The sequence below is a fragment of the Geotrypetes seraphini genome, chromosome 10, assembly GCF_902459505.1.
Source record: "Geotrypetes seraphini chromosome 10, aGeoSer1.1, whole genome shotgun sequence".
NCBI classification, from domain to species: Eukaryota; Metazoa; Chordata; class Amphibia; order Gymnophiona; family Dermophiidae; genus Geotrypetes; species Geotrypetes seraphini.
The window spans coordinates 104,430,817-104,451,100 of record NC_047093.1 but is presented as its reverse complement, the minus strand read 5'-3'; the positions used below and the strand labels follow the sequence as shown (position 1 = coordinate 104,451,100).

The following is a 20,284-nucleotide window of genomic DNA, read 5'->3' as shown; positions in this document are numbered from 1 at the left end:
AAAATATCTCAAGCAACATTCTTTACTTCATGATTCTCAATCTGGTTTTAGAACCCATTTTAGAACAGAAACGGTGTTAGCTACAATGTTAAACTACCTAAACAAGTTACTGAGTAAGGGTAGCAGTGCACTGGTTCTACAGTTTGACCTAAGTAGTGCCTTTAATTTGGTGGACCACTCCAAATTATTGGCCTGATTAGAAATACAAGGCCTTGGGAATACAAGGAATGTACTCTCGTGGTTTAAAGGGTTTCTTGAATCTAGACTTTACCAAGTTTACCAAGTGGTCTGGAAAAAACCATGTGGAGTCCCTCAGGGTTCCCCACTTTCACCCACATTATTTAATGTGTATCTTTCTTCTTTGTGTGACCATTTGAGTAATCTGGGTATATAACTGTTTAGTTATGCTGACGGCATTACGATTATTATCCCTTGTAACTCAGCTCTGTCCCACATCCCTCACACGGCTGAGTCTTTATTGAAACTGATGGATTCATGGATGCAGGAATTCAAGCTTAAATTAAATCATAAAAAGACCAAGTTTTTTGTAGCATCACTGCACAAAAAATTCCATGAACCATCAATTACTATAGACTCAACACTGTATATATAATCCACCTGACGATTAAAATATTGGGAGTCATTATTGACCAACATCTGACTATGAAAAAACAGATGGATTCTGTGGTGCAAAAGGGTTATTATACTTTATTGAAGTTGCGAACCATAAAACCATACTTTGAGTTTTCTGCTTTCAAACTTCTAGTTTAATCATTGCTATTGAGTCTTCTTGATTACTCTAATATAGTTTATTTAACATGTACTAAGAAATAGATGGCTAGACTTAGATTAATTCAGAAGGAGTGTGTGGTGCAGTGGTTGGATCTACAGCCTCAGCACCCTGGGGTTGTGGGTTCAAACCCCGCGCTGCTCCTTGTGACCCTGGGCAAGTCACTTAATCCTCCATAGCCCCAGGTACGTTAGATAGATTGTGAGCCCACCGGGACAGAGAGGGAAAAATGCTTGAGTACCTGATTGTAAAAACCGCTTAGATAACCTTGATAGGCGGTATATAAAATCCTAATAAAACTTGAAACTTGAAACTTGAATACGGCAGTAAGATTGATCTATGGTTTGAAGAAGTATGACCATGTGACACCATTCTATCGCGAGTTACATTAGCTCCTGATGGAAGCTCATGTACTGTTTAAGTTGGGTTGGCTCTGCTATAAAATTGTGAATGTCAGTGCTTCATTCTATATGACAGATAGATTTCTTATAGCATCTTACAAATTCAGTAGAAGATCTCATGTTCTGTTCATTTTCCCATCAGTTCAAAAGTTGTAAAAGTAAGAAATTCTTGGATCATACACTAGCATTTCAGGCAGCTTCCAACGATAAAGAATTTTGACCGTTGTTACGTAGAGCTTGCTTCTACAAACACTTTAATAATTCTTTATTCATTTTTAAACTTTCAACAAGTAATTAATAATACAATCATATACACTTTAATATCACTTATTAATCTTACATATATTGAAATCTTAATATAATTCCTCCCCCTCCCTCCCTCCAATATAACCTTATAGTTTCAGATAATTTAAAAATTAATCCCCCCCTCCCCCATACTTCAATAAATAAAAGGGAAGAAATAAATTATTAATTATAATCAATCCTTAGAATGATTTGTTAATGGCTCCCAAACATCAATAAATTTTTTATAACGTCCTTGCTGAATAGCTAATATTTTCTCCATTTTAAAAATATGACAAAGTGAATTCCACCAAAAACTATAACTTAATCTATCATAATTTTTCCAGTTTCTCGTAATTTGTTGAATGGCAACTCCTGTCATTATGAGTAAAAGTTTATTATTTTTGGATGATATTTGACTCATTTTTCTCATTGATGTATCATATGAAAGTGCTACCAGATTCTCAAGTAAGTTATTAATTTGACTCCAAATAGATTTCCAAAAATTATGAATTAGAGGACAAAAAAACAATAAATGATCTAATGTACCAGTTTCCAGATGACAGTGCCAACATCTATTAGACGTAGAGCTATCTAATTTTTGTAAACGCACTGGGGTCCAGAATGCTCTATGTAACAGAAAAAAACAAGTTTGCCTCATAGATGCAGACACTGTACATCTCATCCTCCAAGACCAAATTTGTGGCCTTTGAGACGCATTAATTTGATGCTTAATCTCAATGCTCCAAATGTCCCGAAGACCAGTTTTTGTTTTTTTATTCATAAATCCAGATATCAATTTGTACCACTGAGTAGCCTGGTGACCCAGAAAGTCCACCTAAAAATACAGGAAAGGCAAACTGTACTTATCATTAAGATTTTTACATTCAGGGAACCCTGACTGAATGGCTTGCTTCAATTGCAACCATTTATAGTTTTGTGATTTAATAAAATCATATTTATTTTGCAATTGTGAAAAATCAAGCAACTTACCATTAGAAATAACATCATCTAAAGTACTAATACCTGCCTTCATCCAATATTTCCAGATAACCTTATATCCGCCAATTTTAATCTTGGAGTTTAGCCATATGGTCTGATATTTTGACTTAAGTATTGAAATAGGTGTTAAATCATTAACATATCTTAATGTTTTCCATGTATCAACTAGTATTCTGTGATCATTATATAACCTGGGCATTTTGATACTAAGGACATGACTTAATTTCAAAGGAAACATGAGCTGAGCTGCCATTCTAACGTCAACCAGTCTGGAAATTCTTTCATGAGCTCAGGGAGGCTACATTACATACCTTGACGCATAATATAGGCTTGATGGTACCTATAAAAGTGGGGAAAATTAACCCCACCCTCCGCAATTGGCTTTTGTAAATACTTTAGAACCCAGTTGAAAACCTATCTTTTTTGCCAAAGTATTTGGCCAAATAGTTCTGGGCATCTTCTATGTTATTTTATTATTATTTTTTTGTTAACCACGTTGAACTTCTGATTATGCATCTATAAGCATGATGTTGTTATGTTATGTAATGACACCGAGATCCTTTTCTTGCTAACCCCCAAGGTGGACCCCAGCATCTAGTAAATGATTTGGGTTATTCTTCCCAATGTGCATCATTTTGCATTTGTCCACATTAAATTTCATCTGCCACTTGGATGCCCAGTCTTCCAATTTCCTAAGGTCTGCCTGCAATTTTTCACAATCCACATGCATTTTGACAACTTTGAACAGTTTAGTATCATCTGTGAGTTTAATCACCTCACTTGTCGTTCCAATTTCCAGATCATTTATACATAAGTTAAATAGCACTGGTCCCAATACAGATCCCTGCAGCACTCCACTCTCCTCCATTGAGAAAAATTACCATTTAACCCTACCCTTCTTAAGCTCTGGAACCCTACCCTTACCACCCTCATCTCTCTTGCTCCATTCTACCTATCCTTCAGAAAATCTCTCAAAGCTTACCTCTTTGATAAATTTCTCTAACCCCATCCTTCCTTCCTTTCCTCTCCTTCCTCACCTATATACCTCTTCTTCCCCGGATCTTACTATCCTCATCCTGCACTCCCTTGTAACTGTATATATTCCTTTCTCTCCTCTCTTCATCCTTCCAAAGTATTTTAGATCAATGTAGAATGTTTAGAATTTTAGAATTTTAGAATGTTTATTTCTTATTTTCCCTCTATCTCTATTTTTCACTTCTTTGTTATTCTCCAGGTACTTTAGTTAGATTGTGAGCCTTCGGGACAGTAAGGGAATTTCTAAGTACCTATCTTACTTTTAATTTTAATTGTTACTGTTACTAGTTACTTTACCCTGGTTAATCTGACTCTGCATCTTCGCTGTAAATGTACAGTCTCTTCTCCTGTAAACCGCTCTGAACTGTTAAATAGGATGGGGGAGAGTGGGGAGCCATGTGGCACGCCACAGAAGGCTTTCCAGGGGTTGGAGATCTCTCCGTTCAATTTGACAATGTATTCCCTGTTTTTCAGGGAATCTGAGAACCATCTTAGCACTGTGCCTGTTATGCCCATTTCTGACAGTTTTGTTATTAGTAGGTGGTAGTCTACTGAATCAAAGGCTGCTGAGATGTCAAATTGGAGGAGTATTGCTTGACTTCCTGTATTGAGTAGTTGTTTGGTTTTAAGTATCAATGATATAATATTATTTACCAAAACATACTTATAATAAATGTCTTTAACAATAATAATATTGTCAAGAAATGATTTGAGATACAGAAGAAATTCTAACAAAAAGACAAAGACTGTGAAATACCATGTTCTTGAAGTATATTAAAACGATAAAGCCAAATACATCCACTGTAAGTAGCAGCTGACCCAATGGATAGCAGTGGACAGATACAGAAGAATAATGATTTGAGTCATATGATTAACATGTCAAAGGACAAAGTTCTGAGAGAAAATGAGCTATTACATATAAAGGTTTGATAAAGAATAGAAGGCCTCGTAGCCAAAGCTCTAACCTCATACCTAGAAAACCACAACATACTTCACCCCACACAATCTGGTTTCAGAACCAATTACAGCACTGAGACCCTACTAGGAATGCTCATGGACACCGCTAGACAACACCTCAACACAGGAAAGAAAATGCTGATCATACAACTAGACCTTTCCGCAGCCTTCGACCTGGTAGACCATGACATCATTCTACAAACACTAGACTCAATAGGAATCTCAGACAAGGAACTATCATGGTTTAAAGGCTTCCTACAATCCAGAACTTACAGAGTCACAACAAACAGGGAAAAATCAGAACCATGGTCCATCCCCTGCGGAGTACCCCAAGGAGCACCGTTATCCCCCACGCCCTTCAACCTATACATTCCTTCCCTCAGCTCCTACCTAGACAAACAAGGCTTATCCTCCTACAGCTATGCAAATGACATCACCATTCTCCTTTCCTTCGACCAACCAACACCGACCATGATAGGCAAAATACACAAAACACTTGTAACAGTAGCTACATGAATGACAGAACACAAACTAAAACTTAACCCTGATAAAACAAACTTCATCCAACTAGAAAACAGCAAAACCCCAACCGTAACAAAGCTAGTAATTAACTGGGTCTCATATCCCATTCAACCCAAGCTAAAACTCTTTGGAATACTGATTGACAGAGGCTGCACCATACAACCACAAATCAACAAAATAATAAAAACATCATTCACAACTATGAGAAACCTAAGGCAAGTTCGAAAATTCTTCGACAGAAAACAATTCAAATTTTTGGTACAATCTCTCATCCTAGGCATAGTAGACTATTGCAACATACTATATCTTCCCTGCCCAGAAACCATGATAAAACAACTACAAACAATACAAAACACAGCCTTAAGACTCATCTACTCGCTGAAAAAATATGATTACATCACAGAGGCATACCACGACTCTCATTGGCTCCCTATACAAGCAAGAGTACACTTCAAATTCCTCTGCCTACTATTTAAAGCCATAAACGGAGACAGCCCAACCTACTGGAACAACCGACTAACTCAATCCACCTCAACCAGACACAGGAGAACCCATACTCCATTCATACACCCGCCAACCAAAAATTTCAAACGAAGAAAAATGTATGACAACCTACTAGCCATCAGAGCAGCAAAACTGGACAGATAGTTCACCGATCTGCTATTCTCAAACACAGACTATAAAACCATCAAAAAAGAAACAAAAACCCTACACTTCAAAAAACACATAAAACCTATATAACAAAAACAGATCCTTCCAAGCATCACCTATGTTACAATCTACTTCTTAGCAAATCAAAAATGTTCAAACCACTCCTTATGTATCTCCTAATATCTTGACAATTCTCATGGAATCCACTTTATGTATTCTGTATCATCCTAACAATCGTATGTAATCCGCCTTGAACCACAAGGTAATGGCGGAATAGAAATCACTAATGTAATGTAATGTAATTAAAATAATTGACTGCATAAACATATAATATAAAACAGTTGTCTAAAGCAAATAGTAATAAACTTAGTCCACGTCAATTTTTAAAGCCACAAGAATAGTCTGGATCACAAAGAGCTAGATGCACTAAAGCCAGTTGGTAATACCGACTAAGTCGTTGTTGGCCGATTGTGGACCAGCGATTGATGCGCTACCAAGTTTCCACATTAGGAGTCACTACCAGGAAAAGGATCTAGGCATCATCATTGAGGATGAAACAAGAAACTGGGCTAGATAGACCATTGGTCTGACTCAGTATGGCTGATCTTATATTCTTAAGATGGACCTAAGATAAGCAGCATAAAATCTGTTTTACTGTTTGGGATCTTGTCAGGTACTTGTGATCTGGGTTGACCACTGTTGGAAATACCACACTGTCCAAGACCAAAAGGAAAGGGATCACAAAAGTGCAGACTACACAGAATAAGCAAAGAAAACAGCACAAACGGCCTGTAGAGTAGGGACAAAGATAACTTTAATTCATATGACCTGACAAGGCCTGAGTTTCGGCATGAAGCCTGCATCAGGGGTTTATTGTTCATATAGTTTTCTTGCTTCAGATGTTGTAGATAGAGAGGCAAAGTCTCACACAAATAGATCTTCAAAATCTCTTGGTTAAACTGCTTCAAAGGTTAAAAAAAACTGAATCTGACATTAATCTGAATTTGTTTACCATTCAACCACATATTGTAGCATATCAGTCCCAGATTATTTTTGTGAGACTAAGGTTCATTAAAAAAAAAAAAAAAAACAACTAATTCCATTACTAGTTAATCACTTTGAAATACAATTAAATCTTTGGCATCTTTTGTTCAACTGCAGACTGTAGCAATCAACAAGTCTCATACATAAACATGGTCTATCAGGAATGTCACGGCAAACAAAAAATTTAGAAACACTGCTTTACTGCAAAAACTCTAGCTTCACTAAACAGAACAAAGAGTAATGGAGTTGGGGGGAACAAGCCCACGCTGTTTATAATAAACTTACTGTGATAACATCAAGGATGCTGAGAAGACTATGGACACTGTCTCCAGCAAGCACTTCTTTAATTACCATCTCACTCTCATCCTAGACAAAACAAAACATTTTGTGAGATTTGAAAAAGATCTCCAGTCTGGATTACATGACTAGTTAAAGATCCTGGAAGTGCCACATTATCCAGAAATGTTAAGGAAGCTCATGTGCCTCTCATATAATATAATTATTTTTGTAAAAATATGATCTTATAGTTTGATCTGTTATTACAGATCAAATTATAAGATCATATTTTCAAACAAGCATCTACTGCTGACCTATCATAGAAATTAACTGCTCTCGTTTGTGATTTTAGAATGGACTTTAATATGACTCTATGGGGTATCCAGTAATATCTTACCAGAATCCTGGGTTGTTCTGTTTTAGAAATGCATTTACTTCTTTATGATTATGAATTTGGATAATTAGGGTGATAAATCTTGACCTCTTTATGTGTTTTAGTTACATTTAGAGCTTCTAAATTTACATTTTTAACTGATAAAACATCCCAAAGCAACAATACAATAGGTGTTTATTGGATAAACACCACTCTTTCGCCCTGCCCTCAGTTTGTCTTGTTTTTGTGTCTTTACTGCAATGACCATACCTAACTGAAACAAACATCTCAAGCCATAGCATCTATGAAATAAAAACAGTTTTATTTTCTTGCACAGAACCTCTAAGTGTACTGTATAATATTTCACTTTTAACTATGTAAGATCTTTTTCTGTTCATTAGGGAGGTAATTTCACCTAAAGTCCAAGAAAAAGCCTCAGCCTGTTTGGCCAACATTGTCCTGCCATTATCTGAAACTATGTAATGTGTAAACTAGGAACTATATTTAAATCAATTTAGAATGAAGAAAGTAACCAATCACACTAGCTTTCAGCAGAGAGATATTGTCTCACTGCCTTACCAACCTTCATTCAACAATTGGTTCAGTATTTGTTCACTGTTCCTCAGCGGGCCACCACACACTCAAGCATTCTCATTGTGTATGGCTTTATGCTCCCACTCCTCATTGGAACAAGGTATATTTTTTAATATTATACTTATTGTGCAATTTTTGCAATTTTCTATATAGATTAAATACTAAGAATACTTAGCTTTTAGCTTTTAGCTTTTAGCAAGACGCTGTGCTGGGGAGTTAGTGTGAAAACACCGACATGTTTCGCCCGTATAAGTTAGTGGGGCTTTCTCAAGGCTCCAACTCCAACAAGAAGCTCATATCGGTCCGGACTCCGGAACGCTGCAGCAGGCTATGATCCGCGCGTGCCTCGCCGCCCCGTACTCACACGAACACACAGCCATACACAATGAGAATGCTTGAGTGTGTGGTGGCCCGCTGAGGAACAGTGAACAAATACTGAACCAATTGTTGAATGAAGGTTGGTAAGGCAGTGAGACAATATCTCTCTGCTGAAAGCTAGGATTATCTGAAACTAAACATGTCCAAGACTGAGGTGCTCCTCTTTCCTCCTAAACCCTCTCCCTCCATTCTCCGTCTTTGTAAATACTGTCATCATTCCAGTTTCCTCTGCCTGCAACCTTTGAGTCCTAATAATAATAATAATAATAATAATTTATTCTTATATACCTCCAGACCACAAATGGTTCTAGGCGGTTCACATCAGATAAGGCTGAACATCCAATGAATATACAGTTCAAAAAGATACATCAATTTCTAGAATGTACACAATACATGTTGTATTTGAAAAGCATTAGGAAGCTTGGGTTACAAATTTGTCAAATAGTTTTCTAAAAAAATAATAGGATGAGACTCCTGGCATGATTTTGCCAAACCAGGCGTTCATTTTGGCTGCCTGGAAAGAGAGAGTTCTCTCGAGAAACCTGTTCAAACGACACGATTTGACAGTAGGGTATATGAATAACTGGACTCCATGTGTGGGCTTATTGGAGTGATTTAAAGAGAAAATGCTAGATGTCTCAATCCATCTTCCTTTTCTAGAGCCTGCCTTCTCCTACCAGGAGTCCATTAAGAAACCTTAACAATTCAATCACACTAAAAATTTTCCCCTTCCTCATGTAGGCTGGCATGCTGCTTTCCTGGACTGTGCAATGATGCTAGATTTGAGTGTCTAGGAAGTTACATTACATTCTACAATTTAAAAAAAATATTTTTCTGACCTTGTGCTTATTTACAAAAGGAAGGCCAGGGCCCATTCAGATACAGTAGTGCAATAACCCTAACCCTGACCCTGTGTGACATGGGGACAACATCCATGTAACATCATTGAGTAGCATCCAGGCATTAGTGTTTCCCCAATAAGCACCACTATTTTAGTCATTAATCTTTTAGTTATATTTATACCACTTATATCTTAATGGATCTTTACATTCAGCTACTTCATCATATTGACCTTTGTATTATCTAGTGCACCTGAGGCTAAGTTACTTGCCCTGGCTCACAAGGAGCAGGCAGCAAAGGAGAGAGGTGGGGTGGTGGAACATGGATGCTTGACCTATAAGAAGGGTGGCCCTTAGGAGGTGGCAAACAGGGTAGCTGTGCTATGTTTCAGGGGGGGGCATGGGCTGGCATGTCTCCCACTTGCTCACCAGTCTAACATTACCTTTGTTTAATCCATTTTAGTTGTAGGGAGCTATCAATTGAGGCAGTGTTTCAGAAACACAGCCTGTGGCCACCATCCCTGCTTTCATAATGCTGTGGTCTGCCCTACTTGGCCTACAAGAATAATGGCCAATCAGGGACTTCCCTAGACTCCTCCCTAAGGAAGTCCCTGATTGGCTGAAGTGCCCCAGGCCCCTGCAAAGGGAGGAACCTGCGGCACCTCAGCCAATCAGGGCCTTAGGCCTCTCCCCATGCATCAGATGATGCGCTGGGACTGGGCCTAAGGCCGCTATTAGGTGGTGGCGGCCTGGGAAGCAGGAGCAGGAAGACTTTATTCCTGTTCCTGAAGATCGGAGTAGGAGCAGGAGGGTCAGGGCCAATGTTCCCTCTAAGGACCGATGAGGTGTGTGCAAAAAAAAATATGCATGAGCGACAAGTTACATACTCCACAAATTTATGAGCAGGCGCGGAGGACGAGTGCCCGTGAGATTGTGGGAGGGTTAAATATTCAAAACTTAGAAGAATAACAATTTACTTAAAGTTTTTGCTTCGCCAGCTTTCTGGTATCTTTACATACAGTGCTGTACCTAGCGTATGTAACACCCGGGGCCCATCATTTTTTGGCACACCCCCCATCTATACGAAAAACATGATTTTTAGTAACAAGCCACACGTCACACATGAGTACCTAGGAAAAGGCAGCATCTTACATATTGCAGTGAGCAGTACATCAATACACCTATTGTAAAACTAAACAAGCCAGACCAGCACAGATCAATCCTACACCGTCAATCCTAGCAGAAAACCATGTCTTTCGAACACACAGAACACAGAAAACATCTTCGCCTAGTATGTAATATGTCATCACAAACTAACCCCTCCTTCTTTTACAAAACTGTAGTGTGGATTTTAGCCACAGTGGTAACAGCTCTGACGCTCATAGAATTCTGAGCATCAGAGCTGCTACCACCACGGCTGGTGCTAAAAAATGCTCCACAGTTTTATAAAAGGGGGGATAAAATAGAAATACACAGCTTCAATGCTCTAGCTCAGGGGTGCTGTGGAACTTTGTGTTATTTTTACTAGAGGATCTCCCCCAAAAGCAGGGTTTTGGGTGTCTGCTATCACCAGGGACCAGGAGCTACACCAATAATACCCGTCGTTAGTATCATAGGTGTACCAGTCCCGTTGTGGACAGAGATATTTCCTAAGGGGGAAATATTTGAAGGGGTTGCGCTTATCACAGTTATGATGCGAAAACTTCTGGTAGTTGATGACTGTACAAACATCTAAGGAAAAACCCATAGGTGTGTTAAGAGAAGTGATTTTTGTGGAAGAGCTGCTCTTTGTATTCCAGCAGCGAAACCCTCCAGTGCGTCTATGGTTTTCACAGGAACGTAAATACAACTGATAAGAGGGTCGGGCTTGAGGATCGAAACAAATATGAGTGGAGGTATTGTCCCTCCCCCCCCCGTTAGCTGTGCACATATGGTAGGTATAGTCTTTATATGCACACTCTGTGATGGTAGTATTACAGGTAAACTGCTTGTAATAAATCAGCGTATTAGTGATGTGGGTGACCGTTCGTGTTTGATGCACACAAGGGGTGCAAGCCTGCAGAGGGGGAGGTGTCCTAGGCCTGAATTCACCTGGAGGGGTCGCAAGAACAACTGTGCATAGCCAGAAAAAGATAACCAATCTTAGTAATAGGCTATTTAATTTATGCCCCATAAAACGGGAGAGGGGGAGTCTACCAGGATGAGGATCAGGGAAGAGGCTACACGGAGCTCCCATTTTAGATTACTGGGTCACACGGTTAGAGAATCGGGAGAAGGAGGACGGGATTGGGTTAGCGGGGGAAAACAGCGGCCTATACAACAGATCCACCCGGGAAGTTGGTAACCCCAAAACCAGACGAGGGCTTACAGTGCAGATAGGAAGGCCCACAAAGCAAAAAACAGAATAAGGGCGGCGAATGAATATGCTAGGGTTTTAACTATGCTAACACATATCTCGTTGTGGGTGCTCATGAAAGGTAAGGGGGTATGTGTGTTGTCATTTAAGAAAGTGCACATGAAACCCAAAGTCTATGGCCGTTCTACACTTTTTGGAACACACTACTAATATAACATGACAGGATTAGGGACTACCGGAAATTCTTGTTGTAAGAGGCGATTTAAGCCACGCAGATCGTGTACCAGGCGCCAGGTTTTGCCATCCGCCTTGCGAATGGGAAAAAGGGGGGTGTTCCAGGGGGATTCAGTGGGCTCGATGATATCATTGTCCAAGAGTTCCTGAATTAAAGCGCGGATACCTTGTAAAGCATCCGGCTTTAATGGGTATTGAGGAATGGTAGGGTCGGTGGTAGGGTCTTTAAGGATAAGCTTGACACCAGACACGCTTGTAACACAACCATATCGGGTGGCCGGATCAAATGTGGGTGCAGAGTGATGAAAACCTACGAAGGTGATGATGGCCTTGATTTTTGAAAGCACATTCACGGCCTAGGAGGTTTACAGGACAGGAGGAAACGTACAGAATATCAGACAGTATAACTTGGCCATCAATGATCAACAACACATCGGGAATGATGTGATGCTGCTGGGCTGCCCCCTCAATACCAATTGTTGGGACGGTCCGGGTGGAGACAGGATAGTGGGGAGGAATGAAGTTTATGAAGGTTAATGTGGCACCAGTGTCAACAATAAAGGGGATGTTGGTTTGGTCACCGATTTGTACCAGCTTGATAGGCTCAGTATGGCTGGAAACAAAAATGTGAACATAGTGGGCTAGTCATAGGGAGTCAGGTGAGGGTTCGGGAACAAAAGGCTCGGTGGGGTTTTGCCATGGTTGCGGGGGAGCATAAGGGTAGGGAAAAGAGAAAGGGTGAGGAGAGGCAGAGTTAGGAGCAGTAGTAGGGGGAGTAGGCCGACCTCGACCACGGGCCCCTCCCCTGGCGCCTCGTGTGAAGGGGTTCTGCCAACACTCAGAAGAGATATGGCCATGTTTATTGCAGGTCCAACACTGGACCTGGGATCGGTCTCGAGGTTGAGAGAAACCGTTACGCCCTACGTCGCGCATACCCCGAGGGGCAGAGATGGGAGCAGGCTGGGGCTGCCAGGGTCGCCAGGGGGAAATAGGCTGAGACCATTGAATGTGAGCAAGCTGAATGGCCTCTTGCTGAGCAAGGCGGACAGCCTGCTTCATCTGAGAGACTGCATCGGGTGCCGTTGGGGTAGGAGGCTGTGAAGGTGCAAGTGTGGGCGGCGGTTGAGACTGGGACTGAATCTGGGAAGTTAAAGCCTTTTTTTGTAATTGGAGTAATTCTTTCTGCTCTTTGGTTTCTGCATCGGCTAAGAGTTGGGAGTAATAATTTCAGACCAGGGCTTACTGGCCATACCCACAATACCGTCCAGTTTGGTTTGTATGGCCTTAGGCATAGTGCCACGCAACGTTTGAAAGGCTAAGCCTTTAATCTTTTCCTTGGAACAAGAATCCCCAATTTGTAATTCCCATTTGTCCTCAAAATCCCGAATGAAAGAGTATATGTCAGAGCCAACCCTGTACTGCATTGAGGTAAGCTGAGACATATCCTTCTCATCGGGATAATGAACACGAAGGGCTTTCCAGACAGAGGACCTATAATTGTTAAAACGATCCCCGTCAAAATTTTTAACATCAATGGTATAATTGGCAATGCCTGCGTCAGCAAAAATATCTGTAGTCACCTTGCCAACACATTCAACTAACAGGGAGCGGACGTCCCCCAAGGCAAGTTCCCATTGGAAAGTAATTTGCTCAAACTTAGAAATCCTCGGGGACGTACCCGCCAACAGAGGAGGAAGTTGGGCTTTGATAGAAAGTTTATCGGCAAAGCTCCAAGCATCATATTCAGTTTTGGTGGAGCCTGCATTTGTTTGTTTAGTAATGAGGGGGGCCTGCAATGCGGGGGTAGGAGAAATAGCAGCTTACAGAAATAAATCATTTAGCATATAGCGTAACAGAAGGTGATCTTCAGGCCTGAGGATCCTGTGATGTCTGCTCTGCTTACTTCCTCCTAAAGGCCTGATTTTATACATTTCTTGGTGGCCAACACCACGTTGGCCTAAATCACCTGATACATCTTTATTGGCTATTTTTCTATGCATCACTACCTAACTAAATTCATTTATTGGCTGGTTTACTTGCGTCATGGTATACGTTTGCTCTGTTTACCGTAAGACCTAACCTTTTCCCGTAAATGCCTCTTCCCTATACCATATAAGCAATTCCGAGCATCAAACCCCCTCCCAGCTGTGGTGTCCTAACACATTTCTGGCATCTGGTGTTAGATGATAATTTTTGAGAATTCTATCTTCTGACCATGGGCTATGTTCATCTTTGCATGATATCCGGCTGGGTGCGGCCCTAATGCCAAACCTCAGCATTAGGACCTGTTATTTTCTCTCAAGTTTCACTGACACAGTAGCTAACTTAGCTTAAAGACAGGGTATTTCCCCATCCTTGTATGCCTTCTGGTAAATGGTGTGAAATATCTTTTCACAGTTAATCTACTATTTTTATCAGCTTCAGAGATAGATATCAGTTGCAGGGAGAGAGAGAAAAAAGTTTCTGTGAACTCTGGTTTCTTTTTATCCTACTTCACATGTCCTATACCAGGACTTACAAGGATTTTCCATACCAGAATTTTCCATGATCCTTCTTCCTTCCATCTCCCTCCTCCTCTCAGTGCCCAAACATTTTGGGCTTGCGAGCTACTTTAAAATGACCAAGTCAAAATGATCTACCAACAATAAAATTAAAAAACACAAAGCACACTATACGCTGAGAAAATGTTAATTATCATTCCTATTCTGGGTTTTTTTCAAAGAGGTCAAGGCCGATGACTCTATGCATTGTCACCTCAGTAACAACCATACAAAAATAGACAAATATACCCCCCTTCCTTTTTATTAAACCACAATAGCAGTTTTTAGCGCAGGGAACTGTGCTAAATGCCCAGCGCTGCTCTCGATGCTCATAGGTTCCCTGCGCTAAAAAACACTATTGCGGTTTAGTAAAAGGGGGCCATAGTGCAAAATATAGACAGCATATATAAATTCAGACACATTTTGATCACTAAATTTAAAATAAAATAATTTTTCCTACCTTGTCTGGTGATTGTCTGGTGATATCTTCCTGTATTCAGCTTTGATCCCTTGTACCTGTTCTGAACTCTTCGTTCTGTAACTTGACTCAAAACATCTCGCCTCCTATTGCTAACTCCATTATTCTCTTTGCCTGTACCTTCTTGCAAGCTCCCCCAACGAGTTCTCTTAGATATCATGTTCCAAAGCTTATGTATCTCAATTCCTGGTTCCAATACTTAGCTTATATCTTGTTTCAAACATATGTATCTTGTTGTAAACATATGTCTCCTGCTGTTAACACTGCACTCTCTCTCAGCACGACCCTCATTGTAAACCGCTTCGAACTTAGGGTAGAGCAGTATATAAGAAATAAAATAATAATAATAATAATTATTATTATTATTATTTCATGAGTCTATGGTTGCAATTTCATCTTCTGACTGTGCATCCAATCTTTCTTCCCTTCTTTCAGCCTGTATGTTTCCTCTCCTCAAGACCTCATTCCCTCCCCTAATTTTTTCTTCCTCTCTCCCTGCCCTTTCTTTCTTTTTTCTCTCTTGATGCCCCCTTTCTTTTTTTCTGTTTCCCTTCTGTCTCCCTGCCTGCCCCCTTTCTTTCTTTCTTTCTCCCTACCCTCCACAAAGCCCCTGCTGCCACCATCGGGGGAAACAGGCCTCAAAGCCACCGCCGCGGCTGCCCCAAGCTCTCTGCTTCCCACCGTTGGGCTGAACAGCATTCCCCCGACGTCAATTCTGCCGTCGGAGAGGAAGTTCCGCCCAGCCAGGCAGCGATTGGCTGGCCCGAACTTCTTCTCTGACGGCAGCCTTAGGGGGGGTGCACAGCCGGCCAGATCCGGACCTGGCCGGCTGTGCACCCCCCTAAGACTGCACCCGGGGCGGACCCCCCCCTTGGTACACCACTGAAGATGTGGTAGTGGCTCCTCTCACGAATCCCCACCTGCGTCGGAAGTCCGATGCAGTCGGGGATCTTGAGAGGAGCCGCCGCTGCATCTTTCCACTTAAAATACACTAAGGCGAGCAGGGCAGACCGCCGCCGCCGCTTCCTCTCACCTCCACCCGCGACACGAGCTGAGCGACACAAGAAAACGTATGAGCGATGCCACTGAAAATAGTGAGCGATCGCTCATGTGCTCAGCTTAGAGGGAACATTGGTCAGGGCACCCCTTCTGCTCCCGAAGATGGCAGCGATCCTTGACGGAAGGAGCAGGAGGGACCTGGCACCCCTCCTGTTCCCGAAGATGGACACTATTGTCGGAAGGAGCAGGAGGGACCGGGCACCCCTCCTGCTTCCAACTATTTTAAAGGTATCGGGGTGGGTGGGCCGGCCCAACCACTTGGGCCGACCAGGGGTGGGAAGACTTGGAGCAGAAGGGAATGAACACCCCTCCTGCTCCCAACTTTTTGGTACTGTGGGTGAGCCGTGCCAGTCGGGGGTGGGGGGAAATGGCCATGCTGGTCAGGAGGCCGAGGGCTGTGCCGGTCGGGGGGCCGTGCCGGGGGGGTGAGTGCCATCCTTCCTTTCAGTACGAGCCCATGGGTTTAAAGCGAGGCTGCACTATGGCATGCAGCCCCACTTTAAACCCGTGGGCTCGCACTGGAGGGAAGGCGGAAGAGCCAGGGGGAGCAGAGAGGACATGTCAGGTAGGCATTCGGGGCAGGCAAGTCCAGGGGTGCAGGACCGCGAGAGCCGGGGCAGGCAGATCAGGGCTGCAGGAGGCATTCGGGGCTGCAGGAGATCGGGCTGACAGGGCAGAGAGCAGGGCTTCAATATAACAGGAGAGTTGGAAGGACGTTTTCGACTGCTCCTCAGCAGTCGCTTCTTCCGTTGATTGGCCAGCCCTGTCAGATGTGAAATTTTGTATAGTGAATCAGGACGCTGTCCAATTTGCATGCATTTCTCCTCATTTGCATGCATGGATTCGAAGCAGATTGCAAGAGAGGTATGTGAATCAGGCCGGAGGGAAATTTGCTCGTTAAGGGGTCGCAAACCGATTGGTACATGATCAGTTTGCTTATGAATCTAGCCCTAAATCCAGTATGGACCCATCCTGTGTGGGTTCCATTACCAACTGCTGGAACAGTTCTCCTTGTAGAGAATCCACATTAAATATTTTTTTTTAAGTATGTCTTCAGATATTGCTGAAAAAAAGCATAAGGACTCATGATTCTCAGTATCTTAGATATCGGACAGTTCAGGCCTGGATCTCTCTAATAAAGTTAATTGTTCTCTATGGAGGGAGTTTCCTCTTTCTCTGATGGGCAAAATAGCATTGTATAATATGGTTTTGGTGCCTCAGAGGCTTTATGTGTTTCAGATGCTTCCATTCTTGTTGCTGGCCAAACATGATAAGGAACTTGGTAGATGCCTAACTGCTTACCTGTGGAATGGGAAGCGGGCACGGTTGTCTTTATCGGTGTTAATGAAACCCAGGGACCAGGGAGGGTTGGGGCTTCATAGTATTCGTTTATTCTCCCAGGCCTGTCAGATGAGGCACCTGAATGATTGGTTTCGGGGAACCCGCCATTTCTCGGCTACTCCATTTGAACTTACTCTTTGTGTCCCATACCATTTTAGTTACCTATTGCATGCCCACGCCTCCCGGGTTGCCCTGCTCCCTTGGGCGGAATTCTTTTTAAACCTCTTCATCAGGTTTGGCAGAGATTATGTACCCAATTGCAGATAGGGCCTTCTGCTACGGCCTATTTGCCTCTTTGGGATAATGGGGATTTCTTTCCGGGGACCTCACATTCACCTCAGTCGGTGTGGAAAACGACTAACTTGCAATATTTATTTCAGGTGGTTAATTCTCAGGGCATGTTGCTTTCCTTCGCGACATTACAAACGGAACATCACTGGCGCCCTTCTGATTGGTTGGCATACTCCCAGATGTTATCTTATGTACAGTCCCTTCCGAGGGCCGGACTTACCAATCTCAGTCAGGAGGCCTTCTCTGAAGCATTATGCCTTTCAGCTCAAACGCAGATTCCCCTGAAGTATCATCATAGATTTCTCCGAGAGAGCTTGGGACATATACCTTATGATTTCTATGCAACTAAATGGTCTGCAGACTTATCCTGTGTGATTACTGGAGAGACTATTCAGAAAGGTCTGAAGCGAACGGCAGGTATTACCACTCAAGTTACTCTCATTGAAATGAATTATAAGTTTTTTCTTCGATTCATCGTTCGCCTGTTTATCTTCACCGAGTTAAATTTCTTCAGATAGATGCTTGTTTAAAATGTACTCAACTCCAGGCAACTTTGGGTCACCAGTTTTGGACCTGTCCCTTGGTGCAGGACTTTTGGACTCAGTTACGTCGCCACGTCACATCCATGTGGCACCACAGCTATGTTAATAGTCCTGAGTTGCTTTTCACTCTAGAGCGCATTTCCTGTGCGTCTCCCAAGGGGTTTCGGGGATTTTTGGAGCGAGCTGTTTTATTGGGGAAAAAGACAATATAGCATTGTTGGACTGTTCCTGATCCACCAACACTGTCACACTGGCGTTCTCTTATGATTCACCAGGCATCGATAGAGCGCCTCTCCTTGGCTTCATTGGAGATCCCCCAAGGACGCATGTTTTGCCACATTTGGGAGCCTTTTTTGGTCAACTTTAACTCCTGCTGCTCGTAGTCACCTCTTGAATCCTTGAATGCTCATATGCTCTGACCATTGTACAGTTTGTATTGTGTGAGGTGGGGTTGGGTTGGGTTGGGTGGGGGGGATGGGAGGTGGGGGGTTGGGGGTGAGGTATTGTATTGTAAGCTTCCTATGTGACTGTGACACTATTTATTTTTGCTTGTTATCTTGAAATTTAATAAAACATATTTTCACATAAAGTTAATTGTTCAAGATAATCTTTTAAAACACTACTGACACTGAAAGCAAAAAAAAAAAAGAATAAAAAGGAATCTCTAGATCTTGAGGATCAAACTTTATTAAGAAATAAATACAAGCCAATTAAATGGCTCCCTCAAAAATCTTGAATACCATACGTTCCAGTTTAAAAAAAATAGAAACAGGGGGCGTGGCCGTGCAGAGCACAGGGAAGACATGTTCTCTCTGAGCTCCGAAGTTCTCCCTCCAAATCAGCCCTTTTGAACTAAATTCTGTGAGCGGATTTACCCAAGCGCTAGACCACTGCTGCCCTCGGGTCTATGGACAAATTTGTGCTCAAAAACAGCACTGATATGGCAACAAAAAGTGGCAGGAAGGAGCGGGAACGGCTGAAATTGGGCCCAGGGCCTGATGGCAAGATAGCGGGCCAGACAGAAGCACCAGAACTCGTGGGGGAGGATATGGTATTACGGCTCATGGATGCCGTGGTCCTAGCTCTGGGTTCCAGGCTTGATAAAGTTCAGGAATCGTTGGAGACGCTTTCTGCTTCTGTGGCTGATTTTAACACACGAGTGACTGAGGTGGAACACCGTGTGGACACTGCGGAGGACGCGATTACCCGGGTGCAGGAGGAGCTACGCCAGCTTAAAAGCACGGTGGTGAGTGCCACCGACAAACTGGACGATTTGGAGAACCGCTCAAGGCGCAATAATTTGCGTCTGGTGGGTATCCCAGAAACTATTTCGGATGCGGATCTCCTGCCTGCCCTGGAGAAATGGCTGGCTGAGGAATTACTGGTCTCATAAGAACATAAGAAGTTGCCTCCACTGGGTCAGACCGAGGTCCATCTCGCCCAGCGGTCCGCTCCCGCGGCGGCCCATCAAGTCTGCGACCTGTGAAGTGGTTTCTGACCACTTCTATAACCTACCTCAAGTTCTATCTGTATCCCTCTATCCCTTTATCCTCCAGGAACCTATCCAAACCCTTCTTGAATCCCTGTACAGAGTTCTGGCCTATCACTTCCTCTGGAAGCGCATTCCATGTGTCTACCACCCTCTGCGTAAAAAAGAATTTTCTAGCATTTGTTCTAAACCTGTCCCCTTTCAATTTCTCCGAGTGACCCCTAGTGCTTGTGGCTCCTCTCAGTTTGAAGAATCTGTCCTTATTTACTCTCTCTATGCCCTTAAGGATTTTGAAGGTTTCTATCATGTCCCCTCTAAGTCTCCTCTTCTCCAGGGAGAACAGCCCCAGCATTTTTAACCTGTCAGCGTATGGAAAATTTTCCATACCTTTTATCAGCTTAGTCGCCCTCCTCTGCACTCCCTCGAGTACCGCCATGTCCTTCTTGAGGTAGGGCGACCAGTATTGAACACAGTACTCCAGGTGCGGGCGCACCATTGCGCGATACAGTGGCATGATGACTTCCTTCGTCCGGGTTGTGATACCCTTTTTGATGATGCCCAGCATTCTGTTTGCTTTCTTTGAGGCTGTCGCACATTGCGCCGATGGTTTCAGTGATGAGTCGACCATCACCCCCAGGTCCCTTTCCAGGTTACTCACCCCTAGCAGTGTTCCCCCCATTTTGTAGTTGAACATCGGGTTCATTTTCCCTACATGCATGACCTTGCATTTCTCTACGTTAAAACTCATTTGCCACTTTTTTGCCCAGTCTTCCAGTCTCGTTAGGTCCCTTTGTAGGTCTTCACAGTCTT

At 42.7% G+C, this 20,284-nt stretch overlaps 1 protein-coding gene across 1 annotated transcript in view; it reads right to left on the bottom strand.

Moving 5' to 3' along the window:
- The window catches only part of PNPLA7 (patatin like phospholipase domain containing 7), an 864,087-nt gene that overhangs the window by 596,245 nt on the left and 247,558 nt on the right, over nt 1-20,284 (bottom strand). The window contains exon 10 of the mRNA XM_033959965.1: nt 6,970-7,050. Coding sequence (XP_033815856.1) covers nt 6,970-7,050 — 81 coding nt within the window. The remainder of the gene's footprint in view (nt 1-6,969; nt 7,051-20,284) is intronic.